We start from the raw sequence: 21,663 nt of genomic DNA, 5'->3' as shown, positions 1-21,663 counted from the left end.
CCGCCATCCCTGGGATTCTCCAGGCAAGAACACTGGAGTGGGTTGCCATTTCCTTCTCCAATGTGTGAAAGTGAAAAGTGAAAGTGAAGTCGCTCAGTCGTGTGCAACTAGTAGCGACCCCATGGACTGCAGCCCACCAGCCTCCTCTGTCCATGTGATTTTCTAGGCAAGAGTACTGGAGTGGCTTGCCATTGCCTTCTCCGGCATGAGTGCTTAGTCATGTCCAACTCTTTGTGACCCTGTGGCAAGAATACTGGAGTGGGTTGCCATTTCCGCTTCCAGGGGAATCTTCCTGGGTCTCGGCAGGCAGATTTGTTACCACTGAGCCATCTGATGAATCTGCCTGCAGTGCAGGAGACCCGGGTTTGATCCCTGGGTCAAAAGATCCCCTGGAGAAGGGAATGACTGCTCACTCCAGTATTCTTGCCTAGAGAGTTGTGTGGACAGAGGAGCCTGGCAGGCTACAGTCTATAGGGTCACAAAGAGTCAGACACTTCTCCTAGGTTTGATGTACATCTTTATGACCCTTACTTTTAAGTCTTTATTAGTTTACTTATCTCCATACCCTTAAAGTCTTTTTCTGAAGTTTTATTTCATTTGGAAAATGTTTTCTATGTTATTCAAAACAGTGGTCTCTCTCAGTCTTGAAGGAGTGGCTTTGTGTAGGTGATGAGCATTCTCATTCATGCTTGCCTAGCTCTTTTGATTGTCTCCCTCTTGGTTGTGATTGTCTAAACTGCTTGATTTATTCTGGACTTATTCTTGTAGGCTTTTTGAGGGAGTGCTAAGACCTATCAATGTTTTAACAGGAGGAATCTCATTTAGCACCTAGTTTCAGGCTGGTTGGAAGCCAACCCCCAGGCAGGATCTTTTAAAGTATAGAAATATATACAGTCCCGTGTATCACATTTGTAATTCCTGCTGGCCTCCAGTCCAGGAGAGCTGTAGTTCCCTGGGTGACAGAAAAATTGAGGCTCTAGACAGCTGTGCAGCTCCTTTCTGGAAGGTCTTTTAGAGCTGTAGTAAGGTCAGAGGAGAAGGTAGGGCTGGCATTTCCTTGGGAGCACCTCCTTAGCTCTGGGTGTGTGGGAAACCCGAAACCTGTCCCTCAGGCTGAAGCTCCAGGCTAAGTAAATGGGGCCTTTTCACAGGCAGACTAGAGTTGAATTTCATTGACTTTCTATGCAGTGCCCTGGGGGTGGTGGCCTGCCAAGAACTGTCTTTTCAATTGTTATAGTCCCCTAGAGCTCAGTAATGTTGGCCTCCTTGTCCAACAGGGCCAGGCAATCAAGGGGGTGGCCCTTGTGTGGATTGCACGTGTCTGCTGGCTTTAGCAAGTCAGCTGGAGAGTGTCAGTGGCAGGCTGACCCTCTGGCTTTCCAGAGACAGTGGGAAAATGTCTTGAGTCCATATACTCATGGTTTCAGCCATGCAGCAGGGGAGTGCCTTTCCTGTGTACCCCTGCCAGCTTTGGTCTGGGGTTGGGAGAATGCTGCCCGGCTCATGCTTGTCAATCTCAGCTAGGGAGTGGCTAAACATAGCGCTGGAATTTAGCTAGGGAGCAGTAGAATGTTTGTCTGTCCTGCTCATCCCCTCCAACCAGTGAAGAGGGAGTGCTGCAGCCCCCTGAGCTTTCCGGCTTCAGCAAGACAGTGGTTGCCACCACCTTCCCCTGCCAGACTTAGCAAGGCTGGAGGGAGGCTGCTGCCTCTGATTCAGCCCAGCTCTGCTGGCAGGCTAGCAGGAGAGTGCAGTAACGGCGTCCACCAGTGCTCTCCAAGGCGAGATTCTGCTGTTCCCTGTCCCTCCAGCAGTTGCTTTTAGATGAGCAAATGAATCTCCTTCGCATATAGTCTAGGCACTTTCTAAATTGCTGTTTTTTTTTTCTTTTCTTGCTTGGTCTTAATTTGAGTGAGACTGCATGCAGACCCATTGAAAGGGGAATCCTAGTTTCATATAGTGCTTTGGGTCCCTTGGATGTCAGCCCCGTTGGTTTTCTAAGCAAGATATTTGGGGGGCTTGTCTTTCTAGTGCAGATCCCGAGGGTTGGGATGCCCGATGTGAGGCATCAACCCTGCTCCTCCAGGAGGGGCATTCTAGATTGGTGAGTCTTCCCTATTGGTGTTGTGGAGACAGGGGTGGGGTTTTTGCTGAGACCTTGTCTCTGCCCTTTAAAGTTTGGCCACACTGTGCGGCATGTGGTATCTTAGTTTCCTCATCAGGGATTGAACCCTTTTCCCCTGCATTGGAAGTGTGGAGTCTTAACAACTGGACCACCACAGAAGTCCTGTGTCTGTCCTTTTACTTGTCTGGTTGTGGTCTTTTGTTGTGGGGAAGCAGTTCATCTAGTTTTTAGATCATTTCCTGTTGGAAATGATCTTTGGGTAACTGTAGATTTGGTATGTCCATGAGAGGAGTATGTCCATGAGAAGAGGTGAATTCAGGATCTTTCCACATGACCTTCTTGGACTCTTCCCCCTACTTTATTTTCTGTTAGTCAGTTGGAAAAGCCTTTCTCCAGCAGATTATCCATACTTTAGACTTTAGTTTTAGTTCATTTGTATTTTCTTGTCTCCATGTTTGATTTTTTCTTAATTCCTTTATCCTTCTTCTCCAAGGAACCCTAATGCAGTTTGACATTCTCCATTGAACCGTTCTTTTCTTCTTCTTTTAAAAAAAAAGTTACTTTATTTTTGGCTGCGCTGTGTCTTCGTTGCAGTGAACAGGGGCATCTCAGGTTTCAAACTTCTCATTGCGGTGGCTTCTCCTTACTGAGCCACGGGTTCTAGTACACATGGGCTTCCGTTGTTGTGACACGTGGGCTCTGTAGTTGTGGTACCTGGGCTTAGTTGCTCCATAGCATAGGATGGGGGATATTCCTAGACCAGGGACTGAACCTATGACCCTCTCATTGGCAGATGGATTCTTAATCAGAGGAGCACCTCCATTAAACCTTTCTGATCAACCAAGGAAAGGTTATGTATCTGAGCTTTTTGGGTGCTTTAAAAGAGAACTTAATGCCTGTTACTTTCTTTGCTTTTTATAATTTCTTACTAGTTTTCTGAGTAGTCTAGAACTTCCTACTCAGGAGAGATGACTTTGTTTATCTGTTTCATCCTTTCAGATATGGCCCTGTGAGGCTCATAATTACTACCTAATAATTGCCTGCTATGTTTAGTTTATGGTTTATTAAAAGTTTATTTTACCAGCTTTTTAACATTCGGTTCCACAGAATTCTTTCATTTTAGTCTTACTTTATTATAATAGATAATATTTTTGATCCCTTGCTATGTTGAAGTAAGGTAGAATCTCCAGTTTGCAAATGTGGGACTGAGTTCAGAATTAAGGTCATAAACCTTAAGTCCATTTGTGTCTGATTTCAAACTGCTTATGTTCAGATCAGTTTTTGTGACTATAAAACAGGTTGTTTGGTCTTTGGACATTTGAAATTAACGCTTAACATATTATGCTAGTTGAATTCCTTAAGTGATTATATATTTATTTTTACATACTTGTGTATGTAAATATAGATGATTTCTAAGCAATTTAAGATTTTGGTATTATAGTTTTCTTCTTCTGTTTTCAATAATTGCCAGAATTTTTCAATTACTTGAACATATTTGTTCAAAACAAAATGTATTCTTTCCTGGTATATAGAATTTCCATATTTATAAACTAAGAGATAATGCCACATCTATGGTTTGAAATTATTTCTGAGTTTATTGTTTCTCATTTTATGTTTGACGTCCCTAGATTTCTTTATCATATGATAAAAATTGTGCCATGTAAAGTGTGCTCAAACTTGGGGAGGTTGAATGACATGTGACTGTGTGGACATAGAAACTGAGTATAATATAAAACATACTTCGTAGAACTGGTGTCAGGAAAGTATGTCAGCTTCTCAAATGTGGTCAGAATTCTGTATTACAGAATGCAGTCAAGGCTTATAGTAAGCCTAAATTTAAAGGGTGTTTGGCTTATGTTTGGTTTCCAGGCTTAAGATCTTTAATCCATTTGACATTATTTTTGTATATGGTATGAGGAACATGTAGTTGTCCAGTTTTCCAGCACCACTTATTGAAGAGATTGTCTTTTTTCCATTGTATATTCTTGCTTTCTTTGTTGTAGATTAATTAACCATGAGTGTGTGGGTTTATTTCTGGGCTCTCTGTTCTCTTTCTTTGATCTATGTGTCTCTTTTTGTGCCAGTGCCATGCTGTTTTGATTACTGTAGCTTTGTAATATAATCTGAAGTCAGGGAGTGATATCTCCCACTTTGTTCTTTTTTCTCAAGGTTGTTTTGTCAATTCAGGATCCTTCATGGTCAAATATAAACTTTAGTATTATTTGTTCCAGTCCTGTGAAGAATGTCATGGGTATTTTGATACGGATTACATTAAATCCATAAATTGTGCTGGGTGGTATGGACATTTTAGCAGTATTAATTCTTCCAGTCCATGAACATAGGATATCATCTTTCCATGGCTTTATGTCATTTTCAGTTTCTTTGATTAGTATTTTATAGTTTACAGAATATAAGTCTTTTCACTTTTTTTGTCAAGCTTATTCCTAGGTATTTTATTCTTTTTGATGTAATTTTAAATAGGATTGTTTTTTTGCTTTTTCTTTTTGATAGTTTAATATTAGTGTATGGAAAAGTAATAACTTTTTAAATGTATTAATCTTGTATCCTGCAACTTTACTGAAGTAATTTTTTAGTTCTAATAGTTTTTTTTTTTTTTTTTTGGTAGCGTCTTTAGGATTTTTTGTATGTAATACCATGCCGTTTCAGATAGTGACAGTTTTACTCCTTCCCTTCAAATTTGTATGCCTTTTATATCTTTTGTCTGATTGCTGTGGCTGGGACTTCTACTGCTATAAATAGAAGTGGCAAGAGTGGACATGCTTGCCTTGTTCCTGATGTTAGAGGGAAAGCTTTCAGCTTTTCACCATTGAGCATGATGTTAGTTGTGGGTTTGTTGTAAGTGGCCTTTGTTATGTTCAGATATGTTTCCTCTGTAACCAGTTTTATGAGAGTTTTTATCATGAATGAATGTTGAATTTAGTCAAATGCTGCATCCCATAGATATTAGAAAGCTATGTTTCTATTTTCATTTGTCTTGAGCTGTTTTCTGATTTCTTTCTTGATTTGTTCATTGACCCATTTTGGTTTTTTAGTAGCACATTGTTTTCATTTTCCCCATTTTTCTGTCTGTAATTGCTTTCTAGTTTCATACTATCATGGTTGGAGAAACTGCTCGATACAATCTTTTAAATTTGTTGAGAGTTATTTTTGGTTTAACATATGATCTATCCTGGAGAACATTCCATGTATACTTGATAAGAATGTGCATTCTGATCTTTTGGGATGGAATGTCCTATAGATATCTATTAAGATTAATTGGTCTAATGTGTCATTTAAGATCTCTGTTTCCTTCTTGATTTCCTATTTGGATGATTTGTCCATTGATGCAAGTGAGATGTTAAACTCCCCTACTATTAATGTATTATTTGTCAATCTTTCCTTTTGTGTCCATGTTTATATTTGCTTTAAATATTTAGATGCTCATGTGTCAAGTGCATATATTTTAAAATGTTATATCCTTTTCTTATATTAATCCTTTTATCATTAAATAATGCTCCTTTGTTATTTTTTATAGACTTTGTTTTAAAGTCTGTTTTGTCTAATATGAATATTGCTACCACCGCCCTTGTTTCCATTTGCATGAACTTTCTTTTTACTTCTCCTCACTTTCAATTTGTGCCTGTCTTTAGTTCTTTTAAGCAGAATATAGATGAGTCTTGTTTTTTAATCCAGTCCAACCCCCAACCCTGCCACTGTGTCTTTTGATTGAAGCATTTATTCCATTGACATTTAAAAGTGTTTGTGCTTATTGCCATTTTGTTCCTTTTATTCTGGTTATTTTTATAGTTCTTCTCAGTACTTCTTTTAGCTTCTTCCATTGTGATTTGATTTTTTTTTTTTTTTAGTGGTACACTTGTGTTACTTTCTCTCTAGTTTTTGTGTATTTATTTTAGACCTTTGATTTGTTACTGCTATTGGGTTCATAAATTTTAATCTTTATCTCCTTGCTTTAAATTGGTAATGATTTAAGTTTTAACACCTTCTAGAAGGTCTACATTTTAACTCCCCTCCCTCACATTTTGTGTTTTTGATACCATATTTTACATCTTCATGTTAATCCTTTTATTCTAATGCACTGTTGCTGTTGTTCAGTTGCTATGTTATGTCTGACTCAGTGACCGCATGGACGTAGCATGTCAGACTAATAATAGAATGCATATTCCAACTTGTTTCTGCCAGAAACATAAAACTTGCAGAATGGTGAAATGAATATGACAGTAAACTCATGTATACCCTTCCCATAGACTAACTACTGATATTTTGGTCACATTTTAGATGAAAAAGAGGGAAAAGCCCACCTCTGTTCTTACCATTCTAATCAACCATTATTCATGTCTTGCACACAGTTTATTTCCTTTGCTGCTGAACAACTTGTTTATTTGCTTCAATTTCTTAATGTAGGTGTAATTTATGGTAGAGAAATGCAGAGATTTACCTCTACAGCTTGCATTTTGACAAATTCATGCACTTATATAACCCATACTTCTATAAAGATATTTCTGTTATCCCAGAAGGTCCTTCCATGCCCTTTCCCAGTCATCCTCACCCCCTTGGAAACATCTCTTGTCCCACTTTCACTTTAGAGGAGTCGTTTTCCCTGTTCTTGACAATGTTGCATGTATCAGTACATCTTTTCTGTTTATTACTTAATCGTATTCCATTTTATGATTATATTATTCATTTTCTATTGAGTTGAATTCATATATTTTGAGCTGTTATGAGTAAAGCTGTTGTGAACTTTATCATAGACGTGTTCTTGTGTCATGGAGTTTGAGGCACCATTTGAGTGTGTTGAAATACGTAAATCAATTGAACGTGTATAATGGAGGTTCTGTTCAGTGCTTTAAAGAAAAACAAGTCAAAATAAGGAGTGGAAGCATGATAGAGGATGATCTTTTCGATTAGAAAGTATTTTAGCAATGACCTAAAAAAAGTGTGTAAGACAACTGTGGAGGTGACTAGAGTATAACTTGATAGTTCTAAGGAGATCGCTGAAAATGGAGCTTTCCTGAGGCAGAAGTGTCCTTAGCACATTCCATTGTGGGTGAGCAGGGCAGAGAGTTAGGTCAGAGAGATACTGGCACCATGGTAGAGGAGCACGGGAGGAGTTAAGGATGTGAACAGTATTTTTTTCTCACCAGGAAAGTAGATTAATGGATTCACAATATGACATTTGCCAGCAACAACAATAACTGCATAAAGTTTATTGAGTTCTTTCTTGTCACAGCACCTTGTTTAGGCCATTCCATTTATTATCTTTGTAAATCCTCACGACAATCCTATGTGAGGTATGGGTACTTACTCCACTTTGCAGATGAGAGAATTAAAGCACTAAGCAATTAGATACATTAGCCTTTATCAGTAATTTTATTTATTTTCCAGTGGAGTTCTTCTCAACCATAAGTTTCTGGCAGTGATTTTTTTCAGCGAGCCAGAGAAACAGAGGAACAAATTCTGGGCTCTCTTTCTGGTTCACATGTAGTTTAGTACCACAGCAACTTGGGAAAATGATTTAGCCTCTCAAACTCTCATTTTACTCCTTTGTCACATGTATGATTTGTATTTGGTGTTTGTTAAAAGGTCTGGCAAGTCAAATCTGTGAAAGAACATAAGGGGCCTGATCAATCCTTGAAGAGAAATAATGTGATGCTATTGTATATTAAGGGATACTTCATATACTAAAGAGTTTAACTTACGGAGGAAGATATAATAAAGCCAGGAAGAACTAAAAAATGTTGCCTTTAACATTTTAATGTTTTTGTGTCATTATGGAGTCTAAAATGTATATGCATGTTTTGGATATTTGAGGCAAATGCAGAGATGTACTTGGTGATCCTGTTTTGATAAAACATATTTAAGGCAATAAGATTTCTGTCCTGTTTTTCTTGTGGTTGGTACTTGCAACCTGTGTATCTGTTTCCCCATTTCTCCCTCTTCATCGCATCTTCCATTTTATCTTTGTCTTCTTTGTACTAAAATATTCCTTACATTTTTCTCTTTTAGGTGAGAAGTAAACATGAGGAGTAATCTGGTTCATAATGGAGATTGTTTTATAGCACAAAATAGAATGTTGTCTAAAATAGTAGAACTTTTTAGTGGGAAAATATCTACCCAGAATCTGAAGTTACATACAATAAGATATATTGACTACAAACTGAATAGGATCATACTTTCTAACCTAAAATTTATATCTGCAAAATATGACTACAGCTTGAAGCTCACATTGAGAGAATCTGTAAGGAAAATGGGTTTGGTCAACCCCATTGACTTAAATATTTTCTGAAAGAATTATTTTGATAAAATAACAAATGGAATGGAAGAGTTGGAAACAGTTTAACTGATAAAATGACATATTGTTCAGTGGAGTCTTTCTGCAGCAGGCAGTCTCAGTTAAAATTCTTTAGTGCCTACTTAACATACTTTTATGTAAAAATCTCTCTTTTCCAGGTATCATCCTCAACATCACAGAGTAGAGTTAGAATCTTATTATCAGTTGGATGTTTATTTGCCTCTGAATATGCTTTTGGATCCATGCAGAACTGGTTTCTGTTTGGTATCTTGAAATTCTTAAGACTGATTAATGAACTTACATGCTTCAGTTTAAGTGAGTTCACAATGGTGTGTGTGGTAGGGGGTATCATTTAACATTTTCTGACATGAAAACTGTTGAATTTTGTAGAGGGGGAAGGAGTTTGGTGACTTGGTGGGCAGGCCCATTTTCATTACTTTAATTGTGCGATTTATTAGGATTTTAAGCTTTTTTATGAATGTTTTAGTGTTATAGGACAGAATTAAAAGGATTTAGAATGAAAGGAGTTTAACAAAAGGACTTTGCACCAGGATTGCAGTAGTTTTTATATTTGATGGATTTAGCTCACCGCTTTTCATTTCAATCATCATGCTGCATTCTGTTAAATGCTGTAGAACAGGTGTGTGTAACGTCATTCTCTCTATTGTGCATGCAAATAACACAATTTTATATATAAAAAGTTAATCCTCTACAATTTGGAGGATTACATTATGGGAGGGTGATGACTCCATTAGGCATCGTGGAGAGTACATGCTGTTTCTATTGCAAGAAAAATCAGGTTAATAGCTATAGTGTTCATGAGATTGTAGAATTTTTATACCAACACTTAAAAAAATTGTGTTTATTCAAACTGTCCACAACAACATTATTTAAGGCAGAGTTAAGGTTATGTTATATAGCTTTCCAACTTTGAAAAAAATTCAGTGGACAGTGTGCCTCAAAGAAATTTGAAGGATTTGTTATGATTTGTGTGCTTTTTGTAGACTAGTCTTTCCTATTTCTGGACAGTTTTGCTGGTATAGTGGGTGCTTTTGGTTTTATGTTGTTCTTCAGTGAGGGCCTTATTTTGTAGTGTAAATTTTTTGCTTGGTTACCTTTTCTGAATATCCATGAAGAGTATAAATCTTTAGTGTCAGGTGACTGACCTGGAGAGCAAATTCGGTAGGACTGTTGTAACCCAGTGTATTTCAGTCGCTCAGTCATGTCCGACTCTTTGTGACCCTATGGACTGTAGCCTGCCAGGCTCCTCTGTCCATGGAATTCTCCAGGCAGGAATACTGGAGTGGGTGGCCATTCCCTTCTCTATTTGTAACCCAGTAGTTCAGTGGAGACCAATGAGGTTCTTCAATTCAGGTTTGAAAAACACAAAAACAATCAAACTTTTTTTGCCAATATTATTTGCACTTTAAAGACATGATGTGCCACTCATCAGAATAGCAAATTGGTGTGTATAATACCAGGTACAAACCGTAAAGATCTTGTCAAAACACCAGGAGGCAGAGGCAAAATAGGTATTGTTAAAGGTGAAGGTGAAAAATGTAGGAGTGAAGAATTGGCCTGTGTAGCTGAAATTCAGTTATAATTAATTTGAAGCATAAATATCATGGGCTTTGGACTGGTTAATTTTTAACTTGTGCTTCATTTGAAAGTCATATTGTTAATTGTGAAATCTGATTTATTTGTTTAGCAGGGGGAAAAGCACACAATCCATAGTAAATTAATATTTAGTGAAAACGTAGACACTAATTGTTCTAAGCGTCTCATAATTTAAATTGGTTATGGTGAACTTTATTAATCAACACTGTGTTTATAGTTTTGATCTTTTTAAGGTGTGATAATACAGTCTGTGAATGGATCATATAACTTGTCTTAACCTATTTTGTGTAATTATTATTACAATTTAAAAGTATTTTATGTCAGAGCACAATATAAATGTGTAGCCATGTGTAAACCTCATTATTTTTGGAGGGATTCGTTAATGTGGATTATTAACATTTACATTACACTTGGTGTATGCATGCGTGCTAAGTCGCTTCAGTCGTGTCCAACTCTTTGTGACCCTATGGACTATGTAGCCTACCAGTCTCCTCTGTCCATGGGATTCTTCAGGCAAGAATACTGGAGTGGGTTGCCATGTCCTTCTCCAGGGGATCTTTCCGACCCAGGGATCGAACCTGCATCTCTTGTATCTCTTGCTTTGGCAGGGGAGTTCTTTACCGCTCGCGCCGCCTGGGAAGCCCCACATTTGGTGTATACCATCTAGCAAAGAAATGGAACACTATTAAGAGTGCTTAAGCCCCCTGTTTTCCCCTCCCTGAAATTCTCTCCATCCTAAACCCCAAAGAAGACTACCCTATCCTGAAATTGATGTTTATGTGTTTTTGTTTTTAGCACTTAAGTTTACTAAATATCTGTCTATATATCTGCCTAATGACACACAGCCAATAGGCACACACTTGTGCAACCACACAATTTCTTTGTACCTTTTTCAAAACTGTGGTAAAAATCACAAAAGATTTACTGTCTTTAAATCTTTACAAATTTCTTTTTGGTGGGAGGCGTGCAGTGTGACATGCTGAATCTTAGTTCCCTGATCAGGAATTGAACCCATATCCCCTGAAGTGGCAGTGCAGAGCCCTGACTACTGGACTGCCAGGGAATTCCTGGTAAACTTAATTGTGAAGCTTGGCAATGTTAAGTACATTCAAAGAGCTCCATATCCATTGAACAACAGCTCTCCATTTCTCCCTCTATCCCTCTGTCCCAGGCCCTGGTAATCACATTTTTCTTTGTTTCTAGGATTTGACTACTTTCAGTTCAGTTCAGTCGCTCAGTGGTGTCCGACTCTTTGCAACCCCATAGACTGCAGCATGCCAGGATTCCCTGTCCATCACCAACTCCCAGAGTTTACTCATATTTATGTCCGTCGAGTTGGTGATGCCAACCATCTCATCCTCTGTCATCCCCTTCTCCCGCCTGCAATCTTTTTGCATCAGGGTCTTTTCCAGTGAGTCAGCTCTTTGCATTAGGTGGCCAGAGTACTGGAGCTTCAGCATCAGTCCTTCCAGTGAATATTCAGGGTTGATTTCCTTTGGGATTGACTTGTCTGATCTCCTTGCTGTCCAAGGGACTCTCAAGAGTCTTTTCCAGCACCACAGTTCAAAAGCATCAATTCTTAGGCACTCAGCCTTGTTTCTGATTCAGCTCTTACATCCATACATGACGACTGGAAAAACCATAGCTTTAACTATACATACTTTCATTGGCAAAGTGGTGTATCTGATTTTTAATACTCTGTCTATGTTTGTCACAACTTTTCTTCTAAGGAGCAAGTATCTTTTAGTTTCATGGCTGCAGTCACCGTGTGCAGTGATTCTGGAGTCCAAGAAAATAAAGTCTGTCACTGTTTCCATTTTTTCCCCCATCTGTTTGCCTTAAATTTATGGACCAGGTACCATGATCTTAGTTTTTTGAATGTTGAGTTTTAAGCCAGCTTTTTCACTCTCCTCTTTCACCTTAATCAGGAGGCTCTTTAGTTCTTCACTTTCTGCCATTAGGATAATGTCATCTGCATATCTGAGGTTATTGACACTTCTGGCAGTTTTGATTCCAGCTTATTCTTCATCCTGCCTGGCATTTTGCATGGGAAAGTTATGACCAACCTTGATAGTATATTAAAAAGCAGAGACATTACTTTGCCAACCAAGGTCCGTCTAGTCAAGGCAGTGGTTTTTCCCGTGGTCATGTATGGATGTGAGAGTTGGACTGTGAAGAAGGCTGATCGCCGAAGAATCGATGCTTTTGAACTGTGGTGCTGGAGAAGACTCTTGAGAGTCCCTTATACTGCAAGGAGATCCAACCAGTCCATTCTAAAGGAGATCAATCCTGGATGTTCATTGGAGGGACTGATGCTAAAACTGAAACTGCGATACTTTGGCCACCTCATGCGACGAGTTGACTCACTGGAAAAGACTCTGATGCTGGGAAAGGTTGGGGGCGGGAAGAGAAGGGGACGACGGAGAATGAGATGGCTGGATGGCATCACCGACTCTGTGGACATGAGTTTGAGTGTACTCCGGGAGTTGGTGATGGACAGGGAGGCCTGGCGTGCTGTGATTCACGGGGTTGCAGAGAGTTGGACACGACTGAGCGACTGAACTGAACTGAACTGAACTCTGCATAGAAGTTAAGCAAGCAGGGTGACAACATATAGCTTTGATATACTCCTTTCCCAATTTGGAACCAGTTCATTGTTCCATGTCTGGTTCTAGCTGTTGCTTCTTGATTGCATACAGGTTTCTCAGGAGGCAAGTCAGGTGGTCTGGTATTCCCATCTCTTTAAGAATTTTCTACAGTTTGTTGTGATCCACATAGTCAAAGGCTTTAGCATAGTCAGTGAAGCAGAAGAAAACGTTTTTCTGGAATTCCCTTGCTTTTTCTATGATCCATCGGTTCATTGCAGTTCAGTCGCTCAGTTGTGTCTGACTCTTTGCAACCCCATGGACTGCAACATGCCAGGCCTCCCTGTCCATCACCAACTCCCAGAGTTTACCCAAACTCATGTCCATTGAGTCGGTGATGCCATCCAACTGTCTCATCCCCTGTCGTCCCCTTCTCCTCCTGCCCTCAATCTTTCCTGGCATCAGGGTCTTTTCAAATAAGTCAGTTCTCCGCATCAGGTGGCCACAGTATTGGAGTTTCAGCTTCGCAACAGTCGTTCCAATGAATATTCAGGACTTTTTTCCTTTAGGGTGTACTGGTTGGATCTCCTTGCAGTAAAAGGGGCTCTCATGAGTCTTCTCCAACACCGTAGTTCAAAAGCCTCCATTCTTCGGTGCTCAGTTTTCTTTTCAGTCCAACTCTCACATCCATCCATGACTACTGTAAAAACCATAGCCTTGACTAGACGGATCTTTGTCACCAAAGTAACGTCTCTGCTTTTTAGTATGCTGTCTAGGTTGGTCATAACTTTCCTTCCAAGGAGCAAGCATCTTTTAATTTAATGGCTGCAGTTACCATCTGCAGTGACTTTGGAGCCCAGAAAAATAAAGTCAGCCACTGTTTCCCCAGAGGGCAGACAGACTGGAACCACAAGCACAGAAAACTAGCCCATCTGTTCACATGGACCACAGCTTGTCTAACTCAGTGAAACTAAGCCATGCCGTGTGGGGCCACCCAAGACGAACAGGTCGCGGTGGAGAGTTCTGACAAAATGTGGTCCACTGGAGAAGGGAATGGCACACCACTTCAGCATTCTTGCCTTGAGAACCCCATGAGCAGTATGATCCATCGGATGCTGGCAATTTGATCTCTGGTTCCTCTGCCTTTACTAAATCCAGCTTGCACATCTAGGATTTCTTGGTTTATGTACTGTTGAAATCTAGCTTGAAAGATTTTGAGCATGACTCTGCTAGCATGTGAAATGAGTTGCAGTTGTGTTGTAGTTTGAACATTGTTTGGCATTACACTTTTCTGGGATTGAAATGAAAACTGACCTTTTCCACCACTGTTGTGTCCCTATAGAGTAGTTTGTCTGCCCTAAACATCCTCTGTGCTCTACTTATTCATGCCTCCCTCCTTTGAAACTCCTGAACACCACTGATATTTTTGCTGTCTCAATATTAAAAACTGACTTTTTGCCTTTTCCAGAGCCATGCAATATATATTTAAGCCTCCCCTGTGTTTTTTCATGGCTTGATAGCTAATTTTGTTTTAATCCTGAGTCATATTCCATTGTCTGGAGGCACTATATTTATTTATTTTTAATTTATTTTAAATTGGAGGATTTTACAATATTTTATTGGTTTCTGCCATATATCACATGAATCATCCATAGATATACGTATGTCCCCTCCCTGTTGAATCTCCCTTCCACCCGTCGCAGTTGTCACAGAGCACAAGATTTGAGCTCCCTGTGTCATACAGCAAATTCTGGAGGTACCGTCTACTGAAGGGCATCTTGATTGCTTCCAAGTTTTGGCAACTGTGAACAAAGCTGTTGTCCATATCCATGTGCAAGTTTCTGTGTGAGCAAGGTTCTCAGCTCCTTTGGGTAAATACCAGGAAGCATGATTGCTGGATCTTGTAGTAAGAGTATATTTAGTTCTGTAAGAAACTGCCCACTGTTTTCCAGCGTGACCATACCATTTTGCATTCCCTTTGGTGATGATGGAGAGTTCTTGTTGTTCCTCGTCCTTGTCAGCATCTGGTATTGTTGTTGCTTTACATTTGGGGCAGTGCAATGCTTGTGGAATGGTGTCTTATATTTTTGATTTGAGTTTCCCTGATGACCTGTGATGTGGACCATTTTTTCATCTGCTTATTGCCCATTTCTATATATACTTTAAGTGTCAGTTGAGATCTTTTCCTTGTTTTTATATTAAAAAAATTAAAGATATATTTACTCATTTTTTGGCTGCATCGAAGCTTAGTTGTGGCACGCTGGATCTTCATTGCATCATGTGACATCATTTGTTGTGGCGCCTTAGTTCCCTGACCAGGTATGTGTCTTCTGCTTTGCAAGGTGGATTCTTAACCATTGGACTACCAGGGAAGTCCCTAGAAATACAGTTGATTTTTTTTTTTAATCTTGGAATTTTTTATTTTTTTATTGGAGGCTAATTACTTTACAATATTATATTGGTTGGTTTTGCCATACATTGACATGAATCCGCCCCAGGTGTACATGTGTTCCCCCTCTTGAACCCTCCTCCCACCTCCCTCCTCCCCATATCCTCCCTCTGGGTCATCCCCGTGTACCAGCCCCGAGCATCCTGTACCATGCGTCGAACCTGGACTGGTGATATGTTTCACATATGATAATATACATGTTTCAGTGCCATTCTCCCAAATCATCCCACCCTCACCCTCTCCCACAGAGTCCAAAAGACTGTTCTATACACCTGTGTCTCTTTTGCTGTCTCGTATATAGGGTTAAGGTTACCATCTTTCTAAATTCCATATATGTGCGTTAGTATACTGTATTGGTGTTTTTCTTTCTGGCTTACTTCACTCTGTATAATAGGCTCCAGTTTCATCCACCTCATTAGAACTGATTCAAATGTATTCTTTTTAATGGCTGAATAATACTCCATTGTGTATATGTACCAAAGCTTTCTAATCCATTCGTCTGCAGATGGACATCTAGGTTGCTTCCATGTCCTGGCTATTATAAACAGTGCTGCAATGAACATTGGAGTACATGTGTCTCTTTCAATTCTGGTTTCCTCGGTGTGTATGCCCAGGAGTGCGATTGCTGGATCATATGGCAGTTCTATTTCCAGTTTTTTGAGGAATCTCCACACTGTTCTCCATAGTGGCTGTACTAGTTTGCATTCCCACCAATAGTGTAAGAGGGTTCCCTTCTCTCCACACCCTCTCCAGCATTTATTGCATGTAGACTTTTGGATAGCAGCCATTCTGACTGGTGTGAAATGATATCTCATTGTGGTTTTGATTTGCCTTTCTCTGATTATGAGGGATGTTGAGCATTTTTTCATGATTTGTTAGCCATCTTTATGTCTTCTTTGGAGAAATGTCTGTTTAGTTCTTTGGCCCATGTTTTGATTGGGTCGTTTATTTTTCTGGAATTGAGCTGCAGGAGCTGCTTGTGTATTTTGGAGATTAATCCTTTATCAGTTGCTTCATTTGCTATTATTTTCTCCCATTCTGAAGGCTGTCTTTTCACCTTATCATTTCCTTTGCTGTGCAGAAGCTTCTGATTTTAATTAGGTCCCATTTGTTTATTTTTGCTTTTATTTCCAATATTCTGGGAGGTGGATCTTGGAGGATCCTGCTGTGATTTATGTCGGAGAGTGTTTTGCCTATGTTCTCCTCTAGCAGTTTTATAGTTTCTGGTCTTACATTTAGCTCTTCAATCCATTTTGAGTTTATTTTGGTGTATGGTGTTAGGAAGTGTTCTAGTTTCATTCTTTTACAAGTGGCTGACCAGTTTTCCCAGCGCCACTTATTAAAGAGACTGTCTTTTCTCCATTTTATATTCTTGCCTCCTTTGTCAAAGATAAGGTGTCCATAGGTGCGTGGATTTATCTCTGGGCTTTCTATTTTGTTCCATTGATCTATATTTCTGTCTTTATGGCAGTACCATACTGTCTTGATGACTGTGGCTTTGTAGTAGAGCCTGAAGTCTGGCAGGTTGATTCCCCCAGTTCCATTCTTCTTCCTCAAGATTGCTTTGGCTATTCGAGGTTTTTTGTATTTCCATACAAATTGTGAGATTATTTGTTCTAGCTCTGTGAAAAATATCGTTGGTAGCTTGATAGGGATTGCATTGAACGTATAAATTACTTTGGGTAGTATACTCATTTTCACAATATTTATTCTTCCAATCCATGAACACGGTATATTTCTCCATCTTTCAGTGTCCTCTTTGATTACTTTCACCTGTGTTTTATAGTTTTCTGTGTACAAGTCTTTTGTTTCTTTTTTTTTTTTTTTTAAGTCTTTTGTTTCTTTAGGTAGATATATTCCTAAGTATTTTATTCTTTTCGTTGCAACCGTGAATGGAATAGTTTCCTTAATTTCTCTTTCTATTTTCTCATTATTAGTATATAGGAATGCAAGGGATTTCTGTGTGTTTTTTATATCCTGCAACTTTACTGTATTCATTGATTAGCTCTAGTAGTTTTCTGGTAGAGTCTTTAGGGTTTTCTGTGTAGAGGATCATGTCATTGGCGAAAGTTTTACTTCTTCTTTTCCAATTTGGATTCCTTTTTTGTCTTTTTCTGCTCTGATTGCTGTGGTCAAAACTTCCAGAACAATGTTGAATAGTAGTGGTGAGGGTGGGCACCCTTGTCTTGTTCCTGACTTTAGGGGAAATGCTTTCAGTTTTTCACCATTGAGGATAATGTTTGCTGTGGGTTTGTCATATATAGCTTTTATTATGTTGAGGTATATCCCTTCTATTCCCACCTTCTGGAGGGTTTTTATCATAAATGGATGTTGAATTTTGTTGAAGGCTTTCTCTGCATCTATTGAGATAATCATATGATTTTTATTTTTCAGTTTGCTAATGAGTATTACATTGATTGCTTTGTGGATATTGAAGAATCCTTGCATTCCTGGGATAAAGCCCACTTGGTCATGATGTATGATCTTCTTAATGTGTTGTTGGATTCTGATTGCTAGAATTTTGTTAAGGATTTTTGCATCTATGTTCATCAGTGATAATGGCCTGTAGTTTTCTTTTTTTGTGGGATCTTTACCAGGTTTTGGGATTAGGGTGATGGTGGCCTCATAGAATGAGTTTGGAAGTTTCCCTTCCTCAGCAATTTTCTGGAAGAGTTTGAGTAGAATAGGTGTTAGCTCTTCTCTAAATTAAATAATATCTACCATCTTTTTAATTTCCTAGATCTCTCTTTCATTTCTAAGCATCATTTTTTCTTTGCATTGTTATTTTATTTCCTGCTTGAAATATCTTATATTTTTAAAACATTATTAATGATAGTTTCAGATTTTTTTTTCTTTAGCCACATTTCCAGGTGATTTTACCTGTTTGTAAGCAGCAAACTAAAAAGTTGATTGCAAGTGAGGTTTGTCTGCCTCCTCTGACTTCATTCGGGGTGCTTTGCTTATGCTATTTCTTGCAGCTCTTTGCTTGACAGTGTCTTTCATTCATTCTTCATGGTCTGACTGAGTTTTATTTTCTAATACATTGCTACTCAGTTACTAGTCTTTTTTCAGGATGTTACACTGTTGTACATTGAGTATGGCCTGAAATTTTGAGGTTTTTAAAGTTTCTGTTGTGAACTTCTTTTATTTAATTTTGACATCAAAATTAAACAACTCTTAGGTAATTAGTTGGTGGAATTGGGGGTGGCTTTCTGATTGCATGGAGAACATGTGTAAAATTGAAGTTGTTGCCAGTTATAAAAACGATTTTAAATGGTTCATTTTAAAAGTATTTATAGGTTTATTTATAGCTTTTCTATTTTTTGTTCAATTATATAAAGATATCGAATTAAATGAATTTTTTGCTCTCTCGTTAGCCATAAATATTTTGAGAGGATGAAGATAATGGGAATATACAGGAATATTGTTTGAAGTTTTGTTTTACATTTTGCTTCATGTTCCTTATCAGGTGCTCAAAAGTGTGACAACTTTGCTGAAAAAAGGCCCCTCCTTGGTGTTTGTAAGAGCACTGGATCTTCTGGGTAAGGAATTAGAAAAAAGTTTTTTGAACCACTATTAAAATTTTGTGTTATTTCAGAGGGGGAACTTTAATGTCTTCAAGTCTTTGTTCACCATAATACTATGCTTTACAAGAGGGATGGGACAGGACTTAATAACATGTTTAGGGTTTTTGCCACACAGGCCACTTTATTTTTCTGCTCAACTGTTTTCTCTCAAATGTAGGATGATAGCAGGCCCTGAAAGAAAGCCAGCAGTATATCAGAATTCAGTCATGAAAGATTAGCATCATTAAGAAAAATACGTTTCCTTTTGTTTATTTTTTAGTATTTATCATGGCCTTCTACAGTGGATTAGAAGTTACTGTTACGTCATCATCAACTGTTACTAACATTTTTTTACATTGTTTTGAGGATCTTTAAAAATTTTTTTATTTTATATTGGAGTATAGTTGATTGACAATGTTGTGTTAGTTTCAAGTGTAGAGCTAAGTGATTCAGTTATACATATACATATATCTTTTCTTTTTCAGATTCTTTTCCCATATAGGTTATTACAGAGTATTGAGTAGAGTTCCTCCTTTGCTATACAGTAGGTCCTTGTTGATTATCTATTTTCTATATAGGAGTGTGTATTCCATCATGCTTTTATATTTATATTAGAATATATATCATGATCCTTAGGTAGAGATGTTAATAGAAGATAATATATCTTAATGGTAATAATATATAACATAGTGTGTATTGTGTATTAGCCAACAATTTATTGTTGTTGTAGCATGTGCCTACGGAGAAGGCAGTGGCACCCCACTCCAGTACTCTTGCCTGGAAAATCCCATGGACGGAGGAGCCTGGTGGGCTGCAGTCCATGGGGTCGCTAAGAGTCGGATACGACTGAGCAACTTAACTTTCACTTTTTATTTTCATGCATTGGAGAAGCAAATGGCAACCCCCTCCAGTGTTCTTGCCTGGAGAATCCCAGGGGTGGCGGAGCCTGGTGGGCTGCCGTCTATGGGGTTGCACAGAGTCGGACACGACTGAAGCAACTTAGCAGCAGCAGTAACATGTGGCTAACACTGTTCTAAAGGCAATACATGAATTTTCTCTTTTATTTCTGTTAACAATACTTTGAAATAGATACTGTTCTTATTCTTATTTTGTAGTTTAGAGAAACTCAGGCACTGAATTCTCACAGTGAAACTGTGGATTCAAACCCAAACAAGCATCCTTTTTTTTTTTTTTTAATTTTTAGTGAGTATAGTTGAATTTTAGTGTTTAGTTTCAGGTGTACAGCACAGTGAATCAATTATACATCTACAGATATCCACTCTCTTTCTAGATTCTTCAAGCAGGCTTACTCTCAGGTCCGCAGAGTTTTGTTTATTTGTTTGTTTTAACTTATTTGGCTGCACCAGGTCGTAGTGGCAACATGCAGAATCTTCGTTGCGGCAAGATCTAATTCCCTGACCAGGGATTGAACCTGGGCCCCTGCATTGAAAGTGTGGAGTCTTAACCACTGGACCACCAGGGAAGTCCCTTACTCTCAGTTCCATGCTCATTCCATCTGTGACACTGAGAGGCTTACTGACTAAGATGATTAATTGTTATTGCTCATGAGTCAAGTTTTCCCTACTTTCTCTATAAAATGAGAACAATATTCTTCATAATGGCTTATAGTGATTTAGTTATCACTATATAATTCCAGTTAGGAATTGTTTTCAACTGCTGGTAAAGTTCCAATGGCCTCTACAAACCTTGGAATTGAATTACTGGGTAGGCAGTCCAGGGCCAGTGAAATGTTCTGCCATGTGTCATTAATGATATAGATTCTTTCCATTTCTAGCTTTGACATCTTTTAGAATATGACCCATTCTCCTTATGATCTCAAGAAGACTGCTGTATTATCAGTTAGTATCTTATCTTGAACTCCTAGCTACAAGGAAATCAGGGATGTTACTGTGGTTTTGTTAGTAAGATAGAGGATCAAAATGCATATTAGGCTTGGCAACCAGTAGTCCTTGCCATGTGCTTTCAGCTGATAGTGTCTGGGTCATGGATGCAGTGCACAAGGAAAGAATGTGCTAATGGTGTAATGTGATTGATCTTGGAGTGTTAATTGTTGCTTCCTGGGGAAATGATTTGACTCCATGTGTTACAAGGTAATTTTCTTCCAGTGTAAAGTTTTGGGTTGAAGTGAGCAAAAATTTACTGTGTACTCATCAGTTTGCTAGGTTTGGGTTAAGGATACAAAACATGAAAACCTAATTCTGTGTCCTAAAGATTTAAGAATGTTGTTGAAAGCAAAACCATAGCACATAGAAAATGATTATGGGATAATGTCATCTATGTGCATGTGCGGGCGTGCTCTGTCATGTTTGACTCTGTGTGACCACATGGACTGTAACTGCCAGGCTCCTCTGTCCATGGAATTTTCCAGGCAAGAATACTGAAGTGGGTTGCCATTTCCTACTGCAGAGGATCTTCCTGCCCAGAAATTGAACCCTCATCTCCTGCACTGGCAGGCACCTGCAAAGGCCTGTGATGTCTAATCGGAATTCAAAGAAGGTCGAGATCAGGTACCTGGACTGATAGGAGAAGGCCTCATGAAGAAGGCACAGCATGTGCTGGACCTAAAGCAATAAGAAAGTTCAGCAGTGTCATAGAAGACTAAGAACTTCAGAGTAGGTTATAAAGCTATAGCTGGGGAACAGAAACTGGTAGAAATATTCTTAGGAAAGATGGAGGTTTGTGACTTACAGTGAAGTTCAACTGCAGGATAGGTAGTAACAACCATTTCATTGCTCTAGAATTCAACCAAAGGCTTCCAACAATGTGAAAAGTGTTTCTGTTTGAGAGACTGGTAAATATTAAGTCATAGCTGTGGGAATCTGTGACATTCATGCCTGGAGCTGCTTGAGTCACACTCCACCCTGTTTCCAACTTGGTTGATTCTTCCACGGTGGGGAATGTCATGGCCATGCTCAGCAGCATTGTCCATGGAACTTATGGTCATGGGGTTGTATGGGCCCATGGCTTTTTTAGCCTAAAATCATGATCAG

The 21,663-nt window shown here is 38.8% G+C and overlaps 1 protein-coding gene across 9 annotated transcripts in view; it reads left to right on the top strand.

Moving 5' to 3' along the window:
- Nucleotides 1-21,663, top strand: part of BCAS3 (BCAS3 microtubule associated cell migration factor) — a 600,416-nt gene that overhangs the window by 75,973 nt on the left and 502,780 nt on the right. For all 9 annotated transcript variants that reach the window (XM_055400120.2, XM_088828643.1, XM_088828641.1 and 6 more), the window contains one exon: nucleotides 18,556-18,628. In XM_055400120.2, coding sequence (XP_055256095.2) covers nucleotides 18,556-18,628 — 73 coding nt within the window. The remainder of the gene's footprint in view (nucleotides 1-18,555; nucleotides 18,629-21,663) is intronic.

This window comes from Moschus berezovskii, chromosome 20, assembly GCF_049115385.1.
Source record: "Moschus berezovskii isolate FMDL1 chromosome 20, NW_MosBer_1.0, whole genome shotgun sequence".
NCBI lineage: Eukaryota > Metazoa > Chordata > Mammalia > Artiodactyla > Moschidae > Moschus > Moschus berezovskii.
This window is presented reverse-complemented; position numbering and strand designations above follow the sequence as displayed.